We start from the raw sequence: 19543 nt of genomic DNA, 5'->3' as shown, positions 1-19543 counted from the left end.
AGTCCCTTGACTTTGCCTCTCCCCCTGCCCACCCTGCGATGGGAGGCCGTGCAAGCAGCGCATAAATCCTGTGGTGGCCTTTTATTACACCGGGAGACCCAAAAACTAAGTCCTCTGGAAGGAAAACAAAGCAGGGCATCAACTCAGATATTTAAACCAGAAATTTAGGTTAGCATTTCCAAAACCTCCTGGGATGCAAGAGCCGTGGCCCGTGTTCAAATCAAAAGGAACATCACACCCAAATTTCCATGCAACTCCAGCACAAAACCCTAAAGGACATGGGCTCCCCATTCCCAGGGTTTCAGCGGGGAGACTGAGTCTTTCTGGATTTGAAAAAGTATTTAAAGCACTTTACAACACAGGTAAAACTGGGGCCATTCCCAGCAGCAGACTGGGCAAAATTCATCAGGTTTAAGAATTTAGCCTGCTCGTGCCTCGCTGAAAATCCCCGCAAGTGCTTTCCTGCATCTTTCCATCCTTAAAGATCTCTGAAAATCTGGCTCTGAGACTGCAGAGTGAATTGGGTGGGTTTTAAAAGTTTTGATTTGCAGATCTGAAACTTTCACCCCGTGTGTCACAAACTAGCAGGTCGGTGCACATCTGCGGGAAATACAGCTGCTTTCATAACAGGGTGCAAAACCCACCAGCCTCGCTGACTTCTCTGCAGTTGCTCCCATTTCCAGGAAGGCAAAAATTCATTTATGGGCTGTGATCCAATTCTCATGAAATTAGGCAAACCCCCTGATTCAAAGATTTCAAAGCTGGGTGCTTGGGAGGAAGCAGACAGATCTCAAGTACATCCAGCTGGTATTGCCTCAGTCACGTCTGAGATCGGATTTTCAACTGCATATATTAGCTGTCGCTACGTAGATCAGTGGAGTGATGCCAATTTACAGTGAGTTAATGCCTGCTATCTAACAACTTGAAATGGGACCTGCGCCATACCAGTATAGCTGGTTTTTCCCAGTGAATAACCTGTTCCATTAGGGCAAGCACATCAAATTCCTTTGGGTGACACTGGTTAAGGATACTCTGCCCAGGATGGGGAGGACCACTGGCTGGGTTCAGACCTGTGCAAGGAATGTGCCGTGGTGCAGCTAATGGATGAGAGACACATCTGACGCTGCGGGGCCACGCGGCAGCCGACTGGATATGGCAGCGTTTTGCCAGCCGGTCCTGCGCTCTCAGTAACACAGCTCAACCCAGATCAGACCCAAACTTTCCCAAGGTTTGAGGGTGCTAAGTGCTGGGTTTCCCCTTTGCCCCAGGACAGAGCTGGAGCCGAGCCCTGACATTTGAATGTTAATATCCCCCGATCCCAGGACTGAGCTCCAAGCTCCATCTCCAGAGACTGCCTGGTATGTCAGATAATTACAGCTCCTGCCGAGCTTTGCCAGCGCACACAACGCAACGCTGTAAGCGAGAGCCCCGCAGCAACGCTACCTGCACAGCACCCTTAATCCTCTCTGCAACGCTGCTCCTCTAAAGCCAAAAAAGCAGAGCTGCGCGCGGGCTAACCGCAGGCAGGGGGACTGCGCTGGGCTCCACGGCTGCAGGCAGCACAGGGCTGCTGAGCCGCTGCCTGCTCCCGCACTCAGTTTCGGGGTGTGCTCGGCTAGGAACCTCCGTGCGCAATAGCACGGCAGCACGGGGCTCGGCTGCTCAGCGCCTTCCCGCTGCTGTCGTCCTCGGTGCGAGGGCTCGGTGGATGAGATGGACGCCGGAGCTGCTCTCTGCTCTCTGGGTCCCTCTTCTTCCCTCCCCTCTCTCTCGCTACAGTGCAAAGATTCACTGGAAAGAGTAAGATAAAATAATGCAAACTCATGTCTAAGCACCTTCCGCTGCAGGATATGATTTATCTCTGGGTGATTGCCAGAGAACAGGTGACTGGTCTCTGGCAGCGGAAGAGAAGGGTCTTAGGAACTAAATTTCATCTCACTCTGAGTCAAATCTTCTTCCTCCCTCCGCCACATCATTAAAGTGATTGGTTGTGCTGATAAGCCCTTTCGAGAGGGAGAAACGAGATGTGTCCTGCCCTGACATCTGATGTGATCTTGTGGTTTTATTTGATAGTTCTGGTCCTTTAGCTGGTGTCTTCCCTGAAATGAAACTCGCCTTTTAACACTGACTTTTTTTTTTTTTCCTCTTTTCCCATCCGTGACCCTTTGCACTGTCCTCCTGAGCTCGCGAATCCTGCCCGAGGGAACCGGGGCCGCATTGCGTTAATAACCCTGCAACATGCGGTCCCAGCTAGAGCATGATAAATCCTCACCGACGACAGCCTCCGCATACGTGCAATGCTCCCACGTCACCCGCTGCCCGCTTTACAAATGGGTAAACTGAGGCACGGGGCAAAACACTGCTCCTTTGTGAAGGAGTGAAGCGCACCAACATCCTCGCCGCAATGCTCACAAATACTCCGGTTTAGTGCCGACACGTCCCATCACCCAGCTCAACCCGCTCATCCCTTTGCACAGCTCTGCTCGGGCCGCGCCGCTGGACCCTGCAGGAATTTATTTTGCTATTTATTCGTACAGCACCTGGCACAACCCGTGCCTGGCATCAAAACACCGCCGACATCCTTCTGGAAGAAGCCTTCAATGAAACTTAATTCTCCAAACAACCCCCGTCCACCAGAGGATCCTTTTGCTCCAGTTTAATCTCTTCCAAATACACCGCCAATGCCCGCTTCTCTGATTCTGATTTCTTTTCAAAGCCAGAGCAGGAGCAGGTATGCCTCTTCCACCCCAGCTGAGAAGCATGCCCTGGGGTTTTCCCAAAGCTTTCAAAACCAGGAGGTGTTGCAACCAATTTCAACAAAGATTTCATTGTACGACGCGAGCAAAAATAATTTCCCTGGTCTGACTCCCAATACTGCTTCGTTTCAAAAATATTGGTAATTTTTAAGTGAAATTGTTTTGAAGTTATTATGCACCAGATGATTATAAAAGGAGAAGTGGAATTTACTATATGTGGCAAATAAAATAATTAGAGGAGTGAATTTACTGGAGCCCCTATAATTTTGGTTGCTCTATTAATACTTCTTTTGAGGCCGGGATTACAGCCTGGAGCTGCAGCACCAAAGGCCCAGGCGATGCAAACCCATTGCTTCGAGCGCGGTTGGGCAACCTCCGTCCCCGCTCTGCACTCCCGGGGGCACACTCGGCAAGACCCTCCCCGGCAACCGGGCATCCCCATACCTTGCCGAGGGGCGAGCGGGTCCCACATGGGGCTGGGGGTCTTGCACAGCCCGGCCCTTGGAGGGCTGCCTTGCTCCCCGAGGGACTTTTATCCACGCCCCAGAGCTGAGCCCCGACTCCCCCACGCCTTGTCTCTGCAGGATTGGACCCCGAAGGGGTTAACTGGATAGCAGTGCCTATAAGAAATTAGAGGAGGAGGTAGTTTAACATAATTGCTTGCGATGCATGTATCAACAGCGGTCCCCGAACTGCCTCTGCAAGAAAACAATGCCCTGGACGGTCTCGGCAGATACCAAAGGGTGCAAATTTCCCCGCTGGGATCAAAACACATTAGCGATGGGAATACAAACAGAGAAACCCTCCTGCGCAGCAAGTACCGATTTGCAAGGGCTCCTGCATGAACTCGGGAGCCCCGAGCCTCGCGCCGGCGTCTCCTCATCCCTCCCTACCCCGGGGCCAGCTGCTGCCCCACCACCCGCGGGTCTCCTCCGTGCTCCGGGAGATGCGGGTTCGACCTCAAACTTTGCCTCCTGCCCGGCCGCTCGCTGCAAAACCGCGGTTAGTGGGGCGTTAGGGAGGTTTTTATGGGATCTGGCCGACGGAAGGGAGAGCGGGCGCTTCGTCGTGCCCCACTCGAGCTGCATGGTGGGGCGTGCAGCGATGGCACCGATGCCGTGCCATCCTCCCGGCCTCTCGCCCCGGCCAGCGTTTGCTTTTCGTTTGTCTCCAAAGAACAAACAGGACAGGGAAGGGTGGGATGGAGCTGGACGGTCTCCGTGCAGGAGGCGCGGGGCAGCCGGGGCTCTTGGGAACCATCCGTGCGCGTACCCCATCCCAGGTGAGAAAGTGTCACTCGGGATTTCCTTCTCTTCCTCCCTGGGAAGGGGAGAGGTCTTGAGAAGTGGGAAATCTGTGTATTTTAAGCATCGCATTTGAAATTAAGAGAAATTGTAGCAAGTTTGCATCAACAAATAACTGTCCAGGAAGTGGCAAGGTCATTTAGTTATTTAAATTATCTTGTTGGTTTGATTGAATCAGTTGTCTTTTTTTTCCTTTTCTTATTTTTCCTTTTTCTTCACCATTTCCTTTTTTTTCTTCTTTTTTTCTTTTTTTCTAATTCCCAGACAAACTGGGAAATGTCTGTGTATTTATATCTAGCTAAGGACAAGCAGGGGAATAAAACAAAAGACCCTAATAATACCCAAAACTATCACCCCACAGGAGCACTTCAGCACTGAGCCTGCTTTTAATTACAGAAACATCTCAAGTTCAAATTTTACGCATCCCCAGAAGGAAGCCTTTTTGCCAAGACAAAGATCTAAAATCGTACAATACTGGCACGACGCAGCCCCCGTCCTGGGTCTCCAGTCGAGCTTCTGAGAAGCGCAAGACCCTCTAATAATTTATTATCTCTTCTCCGAGCACTTGCCAAAGCCGTATCAGATCTCTGAGGGTAAAAGGCGCGGCAAACACGGGGTGTCACCACCTTGGGGACACTGCAGACCGCAGGGTCCCAAAATGACCCGTAGGAATATGGCAACAGGGGATCATTTTGCCCTTGCTCCTCTTTGGCTCCCATCCCGTAACCCCGTCCAACCGCCCCACTCCCTCTTCTTCGTCCTCAGCTCTTTCAGACTGTCCCTCGCTGACCCGCGCCCGTGTCTGCCACTCGGTAGGTCCCGATTCCCCCATGTCCCAGGAACGGGAGAGCTACAGATTTTACTTCACCATCCAGATCCACGGAGCTGGCTACCGGACGACCACGACGCATCGCCCCAAGCCTCCCCGCAGCGCACCCGAGCCCCGCAGAGTTCTTCCAGGTCCCCATCTCCTCTCAAAGTTACTTCCAATCATAACAAAACCATGAGACAACTTTCCCCCCCCCCCCCCATGTGGAGGAAGCACAGCGTGGATTTACACAACCCCCCCTCCCCGGCAGCACAGGTCCATGCGACAAAGCATCCTGAGATGGGCTGGCCAAAATCCCACCGGGCTGGGGGGCAAACGACAGCGGCTCTGCCTTTCCCAACGTCCCTTCCATGAAGCACAGTGTCTGGCAGGGCCGGGATGTGATGGGGGATTCCTCGGATCGGTCACTTTTCTCAAAGATTAACGGGAACGTTTCTGCTTCGTCTTTCTCTCTCTTTTTTTCCCCCAAAACAGTGCAAATGAGGGAAGCTCTAAAGAGATGTTCTTTGTTACAAGCGATTACCAAGGAGTCAGAAATCTCGCCAGAAACCATTAGACATTACAACCCAAAACTTAGCAAGGAAATAACCAATTCTGCAATATATTAAACACGCAATTTTGTACTTTTGATGGCATTTAAGCCATTATGGCATGAAAATACGATACCTCTATAGGAATCAAGTCTGCACAGGGCTGCTGTACCCCAGCAAAAACAAACAGGAGCCCGGAAAGTCGCGCCATGGGGAAGCTCCCACCGCCGAAACCCCCCAAATCTGAGCCCAGCGCCAGCGAGCGCGGAGGGGCTGACTCAGCTCTTCGGCCTCACCCAGCCACGGCACGGCCTCGGCTCCGGGCAAGCTGCCTTCGCCTGCAAATAAATACATCCCCTCCGTGCTCGGGGGGGTGTAGGGGAGCAGAGCTGGTTTGGGGCGGGGGGGGGGGGGGGGGGTCAAGCCCAGTGCAGAGGCACCGACTCCACGCGTGCAACCATCTGAATTCAAGCACCGAAGTTTCCCACCACAGCCCGTGGTGAACACAAACCCCGGGTGCTCGGACTCCCACCACGCTGCCGAAAATCTGCGGGTCTAATCGGGCAGGATGGGAGGCTTGAATTAGGGCAGCACCATCTTATAGGGGATGCCTGGTGATTTCTAGTTGTTAGCATCATACCGGGGCCTCTACAGAGCTTATTCTGATTAATGGGGTGAAATATTGCACCTCTTTTCCCTTCCCTGAGTAAAACAAGTTTCAGTTTTGCTATTTCTAGTAATAAATCTCAGACTCATCTACAGCCACAAAGGACAGGGAAAGTAGTGGGGGGGTCGCTTGCCTCGCTAGCGCGGTCCTGCACATCCTTTTTCTCTCTCAGCCTCAAACTGGAGCATCCGCTAGGAATAAAAAAAGGAAAAACCCCACAGCACAGACCCCTCAAAACTCAAGAAAAATGGTTTCAGATGCACCTTAAGTTTTAAAAAAAAATTTAAAAAGTGAGAAAGGTTTTTTCAGGGTGGTTTGTGGACGCATTGGGGTTCGGGGAGCCGGGGCCAGCGAGACGCTGGGCGTGGGATGAGAACCGAGATGGAGGCAGTGAGATACGGGGGTGTGGGCAGCGGTGCCGAGGTGTGTCTGGGCTGGTGGGTCCCATGCAGGACAGGGTGGTTCAGGGCGCCGCTTTTATCAGCACGGCTTCGAGATGGATAGAGAAGCCACAGCGAGGTACGTGTCATCCCCAGTAAGTGCTGATACAGCGGGGGCCACAGGCACCCTCCTCCTGCAGCCACCCCAGCACCCCACTGCTAACAGTGGCAAAGCCTCTTCAGGCTGGATTTACAGACAGGATTTTCCCCCTCTTACAATCAAGCTTTCTCCCCGCCCCCCCCCCCTTTTTTTTTTTTTGCCTTTTTTTTGCCCTGTCCTTGAAGCCCAGAGCCCCCCCCAGTGCAGGGGGTGCTCAAGGGCAGCCAGCACCCAAGTCACAGCCTTGCACCCACCAACCACCAGCACCCTGGGGACACAGATGCCACTAACACCTTTGCACAGGCACTGACAACGGGGGTTTCCACCCTCTGCAGATCCCAAACTCTTCGTTTCCCGTCCGAGAGCGCGGGGCCGGGCTATGGCTCAGGCTGACATCATGCACGGGGGGCAGGTGGGGAGGGAAACCCTCACCCAGCTGAGGCTCTCAAAAATACGAAAGCAAAAAGCAGAGGTTCTTGGAAACTGCTCAGAGCTGTGGGAGGTGAGAAGCCTTTCTACCCACCGGCTACGTGCCGTGCAAGAGGGGAGCGGGTGCTGGGGTTAACCAGAGCAGCAGCCACTGGACCGTCTCCTCCACGGTGACACCGTTCCCGCCGTGGCCCCATTGCTCCCTCCCCATGGATATGGGGGGAAGGAGCCTTCTGGCAAGGAAAGGCAGCCACAGAGGGGACTCGTGCCTGTGCAGGATGGGGCCCAGCCAGAAAAACCCTGCAGGGCCACGATGGAGGGGGGATATGAAATGTTCTTGTCTGGCTGGGGGGAGCCCAGCCACAAGCCCCTTTCTGCTCCATGCTGCAGCATGGGGACACGCTCCTGGTGTTCACTGTGGTCCCACCAAGTGGGGACACAATTGAAAGTACCGAATCTCTGACATACACACCCAAAATGAGCAGAGCAGGGGACACCAACAACCATCACCGGCACCTCCATGAGCATTCGCACTGCTGCTGTGACCAAGGGGACAACAAGGGGGGACACGGGGACCCTCCTGCCCCTCACTCTTCAGGTGTGGAAACCCAAGCTACAACCCTCCCTTCTTCACCCTCCATTGCATCGTTCAGCCCAGGACAGGAGAAAATTAAACTGCAACGTAAGAGCGGGGAGTTCCGCACCACTGGGCAAGGGCTGCACCCCCAACGCCTCGCTCCAGCATCCTGCTCCCCCCTCTACTCGCCTTCTTTGCTGGGGGAAGAAAACCAGCTCCGTTCACCCGAACTTATGCAGCATTAAACCTCAGAAAGCAACTTTACACTCAAAGCGGTCCAAGCCCTCCCCTTACAAGCGGAGATGGCTCCGCACATCCTTGCACCCCCTTCTCACCTCGCCAGCACCGGCACACGGGACTCTGTGCACGCTCACAGCCAGAGCGATGGCTTTTACCCCGGGCGAGCATGGCTGGGTATAGGTGTGCTTCCCCGTAAGGGTTGTGGTCGGGCATCAAGTCCTCTTGGTCACCCTTTCCTCCTGGACACAGTGGCCAGGACAGCAGGGATGGGGTGGAAATCAGAAACAAGGGGTTAAGGGCAAAGGAGATTTAGAAAGGGGGGAGAGAGGTTAAGAAAGACTGAATGGCAGCGAGGAAAAAAAAAAAAGTCAAAGGGTAGGGGGCATTTAAAGGAAAAAAAGGGGGGGAAAGAAAAGGACTTTGCAAAAGAGTTCCCAGGAGATGGGCAAGGAGGGGCTGGTGCTGCAAGGAGGAGCTGAGAGGCGAGCAAAAGTGACAGCAGTGGAAAGGAAAAGGAAAGGGAAGGGAAAAGGAGGGGAAAGGGAAGGCAGCCAGCAGGTGGGTGTGATGGGGGAGGCCCTGGAGATGCTCCCATTTACCCAGGAACAGACTAAACATCCCCGTATAGCTTCCAGCTATCCATTTTTCCATGTTCTGCCTCTTGTGGATTATTTTGCAAGCAGCTGTGGATGCAAGAGAGCTTTGCACCAGGACTGCAGCTCGGCCGAGTCAGGCTCTTGCTAAATAAAGAGTTGCAGAGAAGGGGGAAAAAAAAGAAGGAAATTCCACAGGAAGTTCAAATATTTTATTACTTCCTGTTTGTACAAAGTATGTCAACACTTGGCACCCGCTGCGCCATTTGTTTAGCGCTAAGGTGTCAACTTGAAAAAATGTCCTTTTTCTCTCCAGATCTAACCCAGAAGGAGCCTGGGCACAAGGGAAAAAAATAAATAAAATAAAAAATCTCTGAGCAAGCGAGGCACTCGGAGAGAGCCTGCGTGATGGCTTTGCAGGGGATGCTTGGGGACTGCAGCGAAGCAGCCGAGATGGTGGCTTGGCCAAAGCCACGGCCGTTCTCAGCCCCACGCACGCCCCGGCGCTGCTCCTCGCTTTGCTGCGGGTCCTTCAACCGAACCCGCTTGGGTGTCTTCAGCCCCGTGGTCCTCCTCTCCTGGTCCCCCCATCCAGGCTTTGTCCCTCAGCCCCACGAGGGGCTCCGGTTGTCACCCGCTTCCCTGCGATTTCTCACCCATCTCGACTCGATTTCAGACTCCTCAGAAGTTTTTCTGGGCGCAGCTTTAGTTAAAAGACTCGCTCAAGGGCTGAGATGAAGCGATGGGGCAGGGGTGGAAGATGAATGGGATGCTCAGAGGTGGGGCGTGGAGCCCAGCCGCGTTTGACCCAAAAACCCCACGAGAACATTTGCTGGAAGAATTTTGCCGCATCTGAGAAGATGATGCCCAGGGCTTTCCCAGGATACCAAGACAAATGGACAATTCTTTCCACATTACGGGTGCTTTTCTACCCGCTCACACCAGCCCCTCCCCAGCCCCGGCCACCGCTGATCCTGCACAACAGGAGCCAACACACACCGTGTCCCACTCATTTGCAACACTGCAGCCAAGAAGGGGAAAAAATACATATTTTTTTTACGCACATATACACACAGACATGTATTTCCCATATATATAAGTAAAAAAAAAAAGTATATATACAGACATAAAAAATTGCAATTCCTGCTGGCAGCTCTCACCTCCCAAAGCCAAGCAGGGGAGGGCAGCGTGAGCCATCGTCTTTGGCCAAAGGTGGATATTACCGGGGCTTTACCGGCTCCGGCTGCAGGCCGGTGAGCTGAGCTCGGGGGGTGCCGGCGCACCGAGGGGTGCTATGCCGGAGAGCCACCCAGTGGTAAGTTAACTGGGAAAACCACGCTGGGTTTCCACGAACGAGCCCGGATCATTTTGCAGCCAGTATTTCCACACCAAGGGTTTCTGCAGAGGACTGCAGGGAGGGAAGGGCTAAGGGTATTTGTTTTAATTTCAGGTTCAGGTATTTTTTTTTTTTTCCTTCCGTTGCAAGACCTGATTTTCATCAATGATGAATTTAATTCCCAGGGTCAAATTGGGAATTAAAATACGACCTTCACTGCCAACAAATCTATGCTCATCTGAAAAAATTAAAAACAAATGAAAAACCACCACTTGGGTCTAAACTCCTTAGACTGACAATTTACAGGCTGGGAAAGAGATTGACCTTCAGGGTCCACACAAGGCAAGGACATAAACAGCAAATAAACACCACAGACCTCCTTAAGGAGCCTACGCCTCCAGCACAAACATATTGAGGTCCACAAATCAGAAAAAAAGAAAAAAGTTTAAAAAAAAAGGCAGAAAACTGCTGACCTTGCAGCCTGGGACAGCGTCCCAGGGAGGGCATCCCTCGGGCACGCGAAGCCAGAGCCAGGGCAACCCGCTCCGTCCTCCGGTTTTGCCTAATCGTGCCAAACGAAGGCACGGCCCCAACCCAAACAGCGCAGGGTGGGCATGCCCACGGCTCAGCCCCCAGCTCCCCGCCTGGCTACGAAGCTTTCGCCTCTATATCAAGAAAATTTAAATTAAAGATCGGGAGCGATCGGCCAAGCTGTTGAAATTCAGGAGGAGCAGGTATGATTCAGTGGGGGTTTGGCGAGCGCTGGCTATGGGTGAAGTCAGAGCAAACCAAACGCTAAGAGTAGTAACTATCTCGCCTTGTATTATTATTTATGTATTCCTGATTATTATTATTATTAGAAAGGCAATCTGATGCAGCAGATAAGGGGCTGAGCCAGGAGTCAGGAGACTTGGTTTCTATTCCTGACCTGGAAGAGTTGTGAAATTTTCCCTGCCCAAACCCTGCCTGCTTTCCCCTCCCAGCCCCGGGCTGAGCCCATTCCCAGCAGCTGCAGCACCCACCACGACCCAACGTTTGCTCGCCGCAGCAGCCCCACAACAGGGACCTGCCTTGTGTTTCTGGCTTAAGAGAAAACCAACAGCATTGCATCGCCTGCGTGCCGGCTTTGCAAAAAGCAAAAGCTCCCGTAAAGCCTCTCGCGCTCCAAAATAAAAATCCAGGGGGAAGAAAATCCAACAAACCCCGATGCAAATTAAAAACCCCCTCGCCGAGGTAACAGCCTCCACCTGGCCTGACATCAAGGGGCCCCGATGGCCCAACGACAGCATCAACAGAAAATATTTTCTAAAGCATATTTAGAAGGATCAAACCGTTTCCCTTCAATTTGGACACTGACAGCTTTACACGCAAAGGGAACAAACTCTGCTTTATAGTCCCCGGGGTGGTGCTGAGCGAGCAGGAAGGCAAAGCCGGAGCAAAAAGCTGGAGACGGGGGCCCTGGGGATGAAGTTCCACCGCACAGGGGGGTCCCACAGAGCAAATAATACTCATGGTAGAAGGAAACTCCTCCGGCCGACCGCACTGGAGCATTTCCCCACGCTCCTCGGATCACGGGAGATGCCAAGGTGAGCTCAAACCAGCCCGACACCGAAAACCAACCCAGCGAGGCGGGTTCGCGGCCGCCTTTGCAAAGAGCCACCCTCAACCAAGAGGCACCGTCCTGTATCCAAGGGAGCCGACCCGATCAAAACAAAAAGACATTTCTGCGGTTAAATCATCTCTTTGGTTTTCTCGAGCAACGCAGCCCCCGGCCGCTGCCAGTCGGAGCCTTTGACAACCCAAAAGCGAAACCGCTGCTAACCAAAAGGGGAAGGTGTTCGCCGAGCTCTCCTGGGCTCGTGCGGACAGACAGGCAAATACAAGCACAGTGCAGAGGGAACCTGCAAACATTTTTAGTTTAATAATCAGCAAGTCAGCCTCCGAAGCAGGGCACAGCACCTCCGGCTTTGTAACCCCCCCAGAAATGCCCTGCGCACCTCCAGATTTAAGTGCTCTGTATTTTTGCTGTCTAAGCCCAAAGCATTTTCCCCGTGTCCCAACCGCCGTGAGAACTGGAGCTATAAAACCTTCCCCTCCGCCACGGGATACGGAGCACGGTCGGAGCAAGCGAGAAGCAGGGACACAGGCCGCGCTCCGCTGTGCAGAGGAAATAAAATAAAAGCAGCCAAGCCGTGCCTGCCGCAGCTCCTGGGGCTCGCTCTGCCACACCAACACCGTCTCGTTACCTCCGCAAACGGTGCCTTGCCCCGGCTGGCTTTGCCAGGCCACAGAGGCATCCTGGTATCCTTCGGTCACGGAGAGCTCGGCCCCCTGCAAACCACCCCCCTCCATCCCCGCGCTTCTCGGTGGCTGCCAAATAAAACACATCACTTACTTCGTGGCTCCCGGGGTCCGTCTACAGTCACTTTAATGGCTCGGTGATAGGTTGCGACTTGGGTGGGGTTGGTGAACACAGTGATCGTCAGGGTAAAGCTTTTTCCTAAGGAGCAGGGGGGGAGAAAATAATAAAAAAAAAAAGTAAGAGAAATGAGGATATTCACGTGGGTTCAGCTCTTGTGGGAGCAAAAGGTTCCTGCTGGAGCAAGCTCAGACACAAATATCCACATCCACCGAACTCCAACGCACACAACATTTAATTTTATGAGACATTATTGCCGAGACACAAAGTTCGGCCGGCTCCCGCTGGGCTTCAGCTGGCTGCAGCAGAGAGAGGCTTGGACCCGGTTCAGAGCGGGAGCCAGGACCTTCCTGGATGGAAAAGTCACTTGCTCCCCCTCTCCCCTGCCCTGTCCCCACATCGACCCCTCCACCCACAGCAGCATCCCGGTGCCTTCCCCCTCAGATACTTCCCCTTTTCCCATGGGAATCCAGCCCTGAAACGTGGCGCTGGATGCAGGACCCCCTCCGCAAGGGATGGATTTGGGTCCTGGCACCCATGGGATGCTCCTGCGGGAGCAAGCGGGTGAGACGGCATCAGTCTGCAGGAGATGGGTGCTGCCATTTGCTGGGGAAACCCGGTGGCTTTGGCCACTACATGGGGATGTTTGGAGGGGAGCTGCGCCAGGGTCTCGGCCGTACGGGCACCCACAGCTCACGTACGGGGGGGGGGGGCAGGGCTAGAAATTGGAAACTGCAAAATGAGAACTGAATCCAGCCGGCTTTGGCCACCAGAAGCGGCCACCGGACAGGTGGCCCCGCTGGCTGCGAGGACTGCGCCCTTCTCCCAGCCCAGACTGAAGAGCAGGAACCCTCTGCTCCAAGAGGGAGCTTTCAGGGATGCTTCTGAAGCACTGAGTTTGTCACCTTTTTTAAAAAAAAATAATAATAATTTTTTAAAAAGGGTAAAGTAGTGAAAATCGCTTGGGACTGAATTTTGCAAGAACACGATAGTGACTGACCCCTTGCTCCAGCAGAACAGGTTTCCATCCGCAACCCACAAACACTTTAAGCATCGCGGAGTGTGTTATCACCCCTGCACCCACATGCCACCCTGACACCGACACCCCCCCCCCGCCACCAACACCCACCCCACCCCCATTCACCTCCTGCAGCCTCAGCATCCCCATCCCAGACCTCTGCCCTCTCCTTGCCCGATCCCGGCTGCCACCGCGCACTCGATGCCCAACCGATGGGGAGGCTGCGGGAGAGCGGACACCCCTCCCGTGGAACCCGGCGTGTAGCCTCCGCTCTCCCACAGCCTCCCCGGGATCCGGAGTCCCTTGGGTAAAGGGGAGAGTTTGCACACACAAGGGAGCAAACCGCTTTAACCAACCCCCCCAAGAGCGATCGCTGTGGGATTTCAAAGGTACCGAGTATTTCAGAGGTATAAACCCCAGCAGGAATCAGGCTGGAAATGCCCGTGCAATAGCCCATAGCTCCCTCCAGCCTTTATTTCACAAATAAATGCAGTAAGAAAACCACCTCCTTTTCCCCTAAGGAAATTAGGGGTTTTCAGATCCCGACCATCATCTATCTACAGGGTTGGACTTGAGAATATACATGGCAAAACAAACCAGTATTTATACAGCTAGAAGGAAGAAAGAATAAACGGAAAAATGAAATTATCTCCTCCGGAGAACATCCTGCAATTATCCCAGGTGGGAGAGTTTCTCTACGGGAGCGTCAGGGGGAGAAATGCTGGCTTTAAAGCAAACAGCAAGCATCAATCCATGCCCTGCCTCAGCTTTCAAAACAGGACTAAACACTGCACAAAGCTTCAGCTCATTTTCTGCACAAAAATGAATTTTTTTAATTTTTTTTTTTTTTTTTTTACCCTCTCAAATTCAATTTTAATCCTCGGTGAAATGGTTGCGCTGACAACCTGCACGGAAGAGCCGCGCTGCCACAGCCTGCGGAGCATGAAGGCTCCCGAGCGCCTGCACGGCCACGTAAAAAAACAACCAACAGCGAGTATTTGTTGGCAAAAAGATTTGCAGAACCAGAGTGCGGGGATGAGGATTATTAAGACCAATTATTTAGGAAATTCTACTGGAGGAGAGGCAAGGGGAGGGAGCCTCTCGGTTTGCACGCATCCAGCTTGTGAGACACACAACCCTCCCGCACGCCCGAGGAGCTGAGCGCAGCAGCTCCGTGCCCGGCTCCCCTACTCACTGCATCTGATTTTTTTTTTTTTTTTTTAAATTTTTAATACTCCATGTGAAATGATTTCCCTGCATTTCAGTTTCCCCCCTTGCTCGCTGCAGAAACGAACACCTCTCCAGGGAGGACAGCCGCAGCATGGAGCCAGCCGGGCCATTTTTGCATCTCTTAACAGCTTTCAAAAATCCTCCCATGAATCGAAAATGACAATTATTACTCAGCATCATTTTTTACTCATTTCCCGCCTTCTCGGGAAGCCGGGCTGAGGTTACTCATTCCCACCGTGCCCCAGCACCTCTGCGGCAGCCACGGTTCGCAGGGCAGGATCCCAGCTCCTGGGTGGGTTTGGGAGCACCCAGGGCTCCCTGAGATGCTCCAGGGGGATATTCCGGCTGGGAGAGCAGGCGGTGGGGCGCAGTGGGCATCGCAGCACCCTGCTGGCCTTGGCTTTCTTTTTTACACAGTGCAATCTGAGCAAAAGAGTTGTTTGGCTTTTTTTTTTTTTTTTTTTTTTTAAGAGCAAAGCATAGGGGGAAACCGCTCCTTCTCCCCTCCCTTTGTCTTGCTCATGGAGATGGTAATTTGGGGGTGGGGTGGGGGTGTAAGGATCTGCTCTTCCCAGCTCACAATGCTGGGGAATGATCCCAGACAGGTTAATACTAAAAAATGCCCAATTCTGAACCATTTCAAGTCATGTTTTCAAAACAAGAGCCTTGCTGCCTCTGATTTTACAGGGCTGCTGCAGCTCAGGCACATGTACGGGCTGTTCACGGAGGCAGGCTGTGCGTGTTTACAGACGCACACGTCCACGCATCGGATTTACACACAGCCCTGCTCCAACAAACTGGTTCGCAGTGAATCCAGATTTCTGCCAGAATAAATGAAAGCAGCACCGGGCTTTCAAAAATTACACCAAAGAAGGGAAAGCAAGTATGACACCCAGAATAAAAATTCAATAGAAACGATTTTTCACACTAAATAGGTCTGAAAGAGCCCCTTGCTGGGAAAGCACGGCCGTACATGGGGAACTAAACACACACTTCACGCTGCGAGAAAACCCCACCGTGCTGCCTTCACGCCAGCCCCAGGGAACCCTGATGGGGTTATTTCTCTGCAAATATTACAAAGCCTAATCCCACAAGAATATATTTTAAAAAAACCATATAAATCGGCACTTGAATTGTGTTCCTCGCTCCAAAGCCCGTTAGAGGCAGCAGAGATGTTTCAATGCTGTAATGAGTATTTGCCAGGACTCTGCCCGAGGAAGGGGAATATTCACCCAAATGCTTTCTGAGACTGTAAACTACTGTTAATTCAGAGCTTGGGAGGGCAGAGGAGGAAAGTTAATAATGAATTCAAGAGTCAAGCTGAGATTGGGTTGCATTCAGTTTGGAAATTTGTGTAAGGAGGATTAAAAAAAAAAATCCAGAAAGAAAAGAGCCTAAGAGAATAATTGATTACAGAAATGAAAGCTTAATTCATAAAAGAAAAACATTTTCCATCCATCAACCTGCAACCAGTTAAGTGGAGAGTTTTAAAGAAACTGCAACATGGAGAAGGAGCCAACAGGAAAAAGGAAATGTATGAAAGAATGTAAACTATTCAAGTTTCATAAAGAGGAACAAGTAAACAGTTATTACATGCAAATAATTCCTAACATCACTGCTTTTAATTAATGCAGAGAAGCCAAAATATCTCTGACATTGTGTGTATACATTCGAAGCCTTTGAGAAAATGCTGCCATATGGCTATTAAAATATAGCATTCGGATTTTTGTTTAAGTGAACAATTAAGTGCTTCGATCTGCAGTGTTTATTGGTGATGAAATGCTGAAATTCTATTTATACTGTTTGAAGTTCAGGTACAATACGGTTGCAAGGGATCGGGCAGGGCTCTGCCCCCCGACACCCGCTGGTGGTCAATATTTTCAGGGGATTTATTTCACTTTCCTGGGATGGCACAGTCTGATTTCCTTGACGATTTGGGGTTTTTTTTTAAAAAAAAAAAACAACCAGCACCATGATCCGTGTAAGGCAAAACGATAGAGCCAACCTCTATGGCCAGACAGTAAAATTTCTGTCCTGCTTTTCCATGCAACGAACGTGGAGAAAATGAGCGAATCTTCCCCCCCCCCCCCAAAAAAAGCCACCCACAGCTCTGCCTTGCACCCGCACCTCCGAATCGAAAGGAGCCTTCCTGCACCCCTCCCCGCTGCATTCCCTTCATGCCGAGCACCGGATTATTATTTTACTTTAAACACTCGATTCTCACCGTTTAAAACCGAGCTGCCAGGTGGGTTTATTGTCCCCGAGCACATTCACCTGCGGACACCCCGCGGATGAGGTAAATTCGGGAGGATTTGGGCTGGGGCTGCCTGCCAGCCCATGCACCTGAGAGGGGCTGCCTTACACCACCGCGGAGGTTTTACAACGAGGTTTTGGGTTGTTTGGGGTTTGTTTGGTTTGGGGTTTGTTTTTTTGTTTGGTTTTGGGTCGGGGTTTTTTTTTTTCCTGCACCGTTCTTTCCCGACCCGGGACGAGCGGGGCAGAACCGCTGCGGGGGGCGGCCGGGGCTGCTCCCGCATCCCCCGGCATCCCTCCCATCGCCCACTCGGGAACCGCTTCGGGGCTGGGGGGTTCCTCCCTACACGACAAACCCATTCCCGCAGCAACGAAACCACCGGCCCGCAAGAAATAAACCGTTAAAATAGAATAGAACAAAATTAAACTTTTTTTTTTTTTGTCTTCCCTCTCTTAAAAAAAGCTAAATAAAAAGGCCAACCATTTCCCGGCCGGTACCTACCCCTGCCGCTTCTCCCAACAAATCTGAGGTCGTTAAATCTTGCTACTTGGTTTTTCATCACGGCGGAGGCGTTGCGGAGCTCTGCCGAGTAATTTTCGTCGTTCCCTGCCATCACCGTGACCACCGTCCCGTCGGGCACATCTCCGAGGGCTACGACCTAGGGCAGGACGAGAGGATTTTAGGCTAAAATTAACCGCGGTCAGAATTAACCTGCTCTACGCTTTTCCCCCACAAAACCAAAACCAAAAGCAATCCGAACCCCCGAGGAAGGCTGGCAAATCGGAAGGGGAAAAATGAGCTTAAAAAAAAAAAGGGGGGGGGGTTAAAAGGAGCGAGGGGCCTCCACAGGGTGGAGGGGGGGGGGTCAGGCCGCCCTCGGCCACGCCGGGGGGGGGGGAATTGAGCTTTTATTTTGTTTGATTCGGGGGAAAAAATAAGCGCTGCCGAGCTCCGCGCCCGGCCCGGGGGAAGTGCGGGGAGCCGGCGGCGCTGCGCGGCCGCGGAGCGCGGAATCTGCGCCCCGCTGGTGGAGAAGGCCCCCCCCGTCGTCCCCCCCCAGCCCCGGGAGCAGCGCTCCGAGCTCCCAGCGCCGGGACTGCCGGGGGAACCCGGTTTGCAAACCCACACTCCCCCGCCGCACACACACGCGCCCCCGCCGAGCTCCCCGGGACTCCGCCGCCGTCCTGCCCGGCTCCCCCCCACCTCTCCTCCCGCTGATTTTTTTTACTTCCCTCGCCTCAGCCCCGTTTCCCCAAGCCTCAGTCTCGGGGGGCGCAGCGGGGATGCCCGGCCCGGGGGTGCCCCGTCGGGTCGCCCAGTCCCGCGGGAGCGGAGCCGGGCGGCTGCGGGGAGCCCGGGCAACGCAGCCCGATGCGGGTGCTTCAGCTCCACACTTTCTTCTTGCAGATTAGATCTTCCCTTCCCTGCCTCTCTCTCCCTCTCCCAGGAAGGTAATTAACCTCCACTCTCATTAAACTTCAAAGTTGCCTGAGAGCTCCTAACTGTACGGAATATCTAAGATGCTGTGACCGCGGGGCAATGCGGAGACTTGATTAAAAATAATAAACCGGGCTCCCTTGAAGGTGATGTCAGGAGCGAGTTAAAGCGAAAGGGGCGGAGGGAAAGAGGCGAGTGGGTCGGGGCGGAGGGCAAGCCCGGAGCCGAGCCGGTTCCCTCCGAGCCGCCGGGGCTACCTGCCCGGCCGCAGCCCTCCCGGGAGCTCATGGCTTACCTTGAAGGCGACGGGCAGCGTCTTGTTGCACCTCCAGTGGGACGGCAGCACCGAGCACAAGAAGTTGGGGCTGTCGGTGCGCACCAGCTCGCCGGCGTGGTCGGCCAGTACATCCACGACGGAGCGGACCTCGGATCGAGCCCGGGCTCCCGGTGCGGGGGCCCCCAGCGCCCCGCTGTTCTCACCCATCTTACCGCAGGGGAAGGCCGTGGAGGGGGGTGTGAAGCGCCTGCTGGTGCTCGGGTCTACGGGAATACGCATCACAACGGCGGGCGTCAGGGAGCCGCCGCGGCCGGGGGGTACGAGAAGGGGCCCGGCGGGGCCCGGCGCCCACCGCTCGGCTGCGGCGGGGCTCGGTTGCGGGGCGCGGCGGGGGCAGCGGCGGCCGGGCCCCGCGCTGCCTCGCTCCGTCCCGGCAGACCGCCGTCCTCGGCGGGGCAGCGCAGGGAAAGCAGCGCGGGGTGTTCGCTCCCGCCCGGCTCCGGGGCTCGTCCCCGGCGGTTTCGCTGCGGTTCCGTCCGCCCCGCCCGAAGAAAGGCGGCGCAGAGCCCCGGCACAGCCACGTCGCGGCCGGGCACCCTCGGCTGCAGGCGGGTCCCCTCCGCCGGGCGGCCCCGAAACCAGCTCCCAAGTGTCAGCCGCGCCGCCCGGTACCGTATTTACTGCCGGCCCCGGGGGGGGCGGGCCGCGCCCTGACGGACGGGACGCCCCGCCAATGGGGCGGCCGTGGGGGGTCCTTCTCCCCGCCCACCAGCCGGCTTCTGTGGGGCGAAGGGGCGTGACCACAGCAGAAAGGGGCGTGGGCAAGACTCGAAAGAGGCGTGGTCTGTGCTAAAACAGGCGTGGCCCCGCGGGAAGCCCCGCCCCCGATGCTCACCACGGGGCGGGCGCACGTCGGGGCCCCGGTGGCTTCTGGCCGCCGCCGCCAGCGGAGGGTTTTGGGGCGCGATGGGGCCGGTTTGGGGTCGGAGCCGCCGCCGCCGCCGTCGCCGTGCAGAGCGGCTGGGAACAGAGCACGTCCCCCCGCCGCCTCCCCGCCGCGAAGCGCTCCCGCTGCCGCAGCCCGCGCCCCCGGCGGTGGCTCCACCG

General features: G+C 54.3%; 1 protein-coding gene across 3 annotated transcripts in view; it reads right to left on the bottom strand.

Moving 5' to 3' along the window:
* RUNX3 (RUNX family transcription factor 3) overlaps positions 1–19065 on the bottom strand; it is a 40153-nt gene extending 21088 nt beyond the window's left edge. For all 3 annotated transcript variants that reach the window (XR_008574004.1, XM_054802733.1, XM_054802734.1), the window contains exons 1-3: positions 18455–19065; positions 17224–17380; positions 12197–12301 (exon numbers count right to left, since the gene is read on the bottom strand). Coding sequence is in view for 2 of the 3 variants with exons in the window: in XM_054802733.1 (XP_054658708.1) it covers positions 12197–12301; positions 17224–17380; positions 18455–18715 (523 nt within the window). In the remaining variant the exon portion in view is untranslated. The remainder of the gene's footprint in view (positions 1–12196; positions 12302–17223; positions 17381–18454) is intronic.
* Between the last annotated feature and the right edge of the window lie 478 nt (positions 19066–19543).

The sequence above is a fragment of the Grus americana genome, chromosome 23 (genome assembly GCF_028858705.1).
Source record: "Grus americana isolate bGruAme1 chromosome 23, bGruAme1.mat, whole genome shotgun sequence".
Taxonomy (NCBI): Eukaryota; Metazoa; Chordata; class Aves; order Gruiformes; family Gruidae; genus Grus; species Grus americana.
Note: the sequence above shows the minus strand (reverse complement) of the source record. Positions and strands in the feature narration are given on the sequence as shown.